Raw genomic sequence first — 2,642 nt, 5'->3', positions numbered from 1 at the left:
ACTGATCTAAACAGCTAATAAACAACCATGGGGAACCGTGACCTGAGGCTGAGATCCATTCCAAGTGGCTTGAACCTCTCCCTGCACATGGTTGGTTTCTTGAAAACTCAAACCAAATGAGCTATTTTTACGAAGATAGATAGCATTGGACTTGAAGCTGAAGTGGCTCTCACTTCATTCTCCCTAAGGAAGAAAAAGTAAATATGAATTGATTTAATTAATTGAATATTTATCAATATTTTAATAAATATTAAAATTCGGGTCTTGCCCATAATTTCAGTTGGCTTATGAAAAAAATAAAGAAATTGTTTAATATATTATTATCAGTATATCACTCAGTCCCAATCCCATGTCCCCACCAACCCTTGTCATCAATAGAAACTACTCTCCGCCATATTAGTCAAATTGCAGCAAAATCAAGTTGCCCACCAATTGGGCAATCTCATTTGCAAAAACAAAACAACAAAAGCATTCAAAGTTGAATTTCTTTTATCTTCGGCGCCCTAACCCACATTTTTATTCCCACGCCCTTGTTTGGCCAAAACAAACTTACTTTGAACCCTTAATTGTATGTTCCACATATACACCGTTGATTAAGTTACTAAACCAAAGACCCTCCCCCCTTCTCCTTCTTTCCATCAAATTGAGAAATGCAGCGTTTTAAGTGGCTTTCCAAAACCCAGTCTTCTTTCCATCTGCTAAACATCGTTTTGATCTCTTCTACTGTTTGTGTCACCTATATTATTGCATCAGCATTGCTACTCCACAACTCAAACTCGCCTCTAAATGTGTATTCCTCCTACCAAGACGCTTATGCATCGACTGGCTTGGAGCATATCGTTTTCGGCATAGCTTCCAACCAGAAATCATGGCTGAAGCGAAAGGAATACGTCAAGCTATGGTGGGAGCCTCGTCAAATGCGTGGATGTGTGTTCCTCGAAACCATGCCCCCTAATGCAACAACTTCAACGGATGCTGACGCTACTCTGCCTCCGTTATGTATCTCCCAGGACACTTCAAGGTTTCACTACACTTTCAAAGGTGGCCTACGGTCTGCAATTCGAGTGGCGCGTGTGGTTTTAGAGACCGTCGCTCTTAACCATACCAACGTACGATGGTATGTCTTTGGGGACGATGACACAGTTTTCTTCCCACAAAATCTGGTGAAGACGCTTTCTAAATATGATCATCGGCTTTGGTACTACATCGGATCTGGCTCCGAGATTTATCAACAAAACAAGTATTTCAGCTTTCAGATGGCATTTGGTGGAGCAGGTTTTGCCATAAGTTATCCTCTGGCTAGAGTTTTGGCTAAAGTGTTCGATTCATGCATAGAACGATATCCTCATCTTTATGGAAGCGATTCCAGGGTCTACTCTTGCTTGGCAGAGCTTGGTGTAGGATTGACAAGGGAGCCAGGCTTTCATCAGGTAATAACAATTGCATTGGTTAAGCTTAACTCATACATTACTTTTGACTTGTGATATGATATCTGCAATTTTCAACCAGTTTGATGTTCGAGGTGATGCGTTTGGTTTGTTAGCTACCCATCCTTTGACACCCTTGGTTTCACTACATCATATGGATCATGTGGACCCAATCTTCCCCAACATGACAGCTACAAAGGCATTGGAGCATCTATTTCATGCTGTAAATGTTGATTCTCAGAGAATTTTGCAACAAACAGTCTGCTATGATCGTTGGTTTTCGTGGACGATCTCAATTTCATGGGGTTATGCAGTTCAAGTGTATAGTAAACACATGTTCTTACCAGAAGTTCTCTCTGTGCCAGAAACGTTCAAGCAGTGGACACCAGGCGGTGTTTTAGCAGGATCTTACACTTTCAACACTAGGGAATTTCACCCTGATCCTTGCCAAAGACCCACAACTTTCCTTTTAGATACTGTATCTTCAGGTAGGCATGGGATTATGACTGTTTACAAGAAATCTTACGAAAATTGCACACTTGACAATGGTTCACCAAGGAAACTTGGAGAAATTAGAGTCTCTACCAAGAAGCTAGACCTCAATTACAAACAGGTAACTAGTAGGTTTCAACTTTTTTCTATTGTCCTTTGTCAAGTCGGTTTAATTGAGATTTATGCAGTCTTTTGTTATATTACTCAAGATGCAGGCTCCAAGACGGCAATGCTGCGATGTGTTACCTTCGAAATCGGGCGAACTTTTGGACATCGCAATAAGGGAATGCAATGAAGATGAACTAATTCACATGCATGCATAGATGTTTTGAACTTCAAAATAAATTTTCTTTTTTCATTTATCATATCAGGATAGATTTCTCAAATGTTAATAGAATAATAGGTTCTGGAGAGCCCCTTAAATCCTGCAATTAGATTCGGTTATCCTCTTTGCCGGCCTGCTGAATAGCTGTGATCTAAATGAAGCTTCAAACATACCACACTGTAGAGTTTGTCAACACTCGAAATTGTAGCTGTTAAAATACTTGGGAATTACTCAAGGGAAATTCGGTTTTTTGGTTCTTCATTAAATTTTATTTGTAACTTTTTAATGCAATTGTCCTGCTAGTACTTACAGAACAAAACAAAGATATTTTCATTCATGTCCGAATGGTACTATGCCTTACTGACTTTTCAATATGACGTGGTATGATTTGGTAGAGA

At 39.7% G+C, this 2,642-nt stretch overlaps 1 protein-coding gene across 1 annotated transcript; it reads left to right on the top strand.

Annotated features, from left to right (window-relative positions):
- Positions 1–404: 404 nt before the first annotated feature.
- LOC107947561 (uncharacterized) lies at positions 405–2,642 on the top strand. The gene is made up of 3 exons (XM_016882176.2): positions 405–1,430; positions 1,510–2,040; positions 2,129–2,642. Exons 1-3 carry the CDS (start codon positions 651–653, stop codon positions 2,240–2,242), a joined length of 1,425 nt encoding a protein of 474 aa, XP_016737665.1. The 5' UTR covers positions 405–650; the 3' UTR covers positions 2,243–2,642.

Source organism: Gossypium hirsutum, chromosome D12 (genome assembly GCF_007990345.1).
Source record: "Gossypium hirsutum isolate 1008001.06 chromosome D12, Gossypium_hirsutum_v2.1, whole genome shotgun sequence".
Classification (NCBI taxonomy): domain Eukaryota; kingdom Viridiplantae; phylum Streptophyta; class Magnoliopsida; order Malvales; family Malvaceae; genus Gossypium; species Gossypium hirsutum.
The sequence above is the reverse complement of the archived record's forward strand: the minus strand, read 5'-3'. Positions and strand labels throughout refer to the sequence as shown.

What these genes read in the sequence shown, in the direction of transcription:
- LOC107947561 (XM_016882176.2), top strand. Translation starts at nt 651, where the DNA reads ATGCAGCGTTTTAAGTGGCTTTCCAAAACCCAGTCTTCTTTCCATCTG. An exon ending in GGGAGCCAGGCTTTCATCAG is followed by an intron (nt 1,431 to 1,509) that starts GTAATAACAATT and finishes ATTTTCAACCAG; the next exon opens with TTTGATGTTCGAGGTGATGC. An exon ending in TAGACCTCAATTACAAACAG is followed by an intron (nt 2,041 to 2,128) that starts GTAACTAGTAGG and finishes ATATTACTCAAG; the next exon opens with ATGCAGGCTCCAAGACGGCA.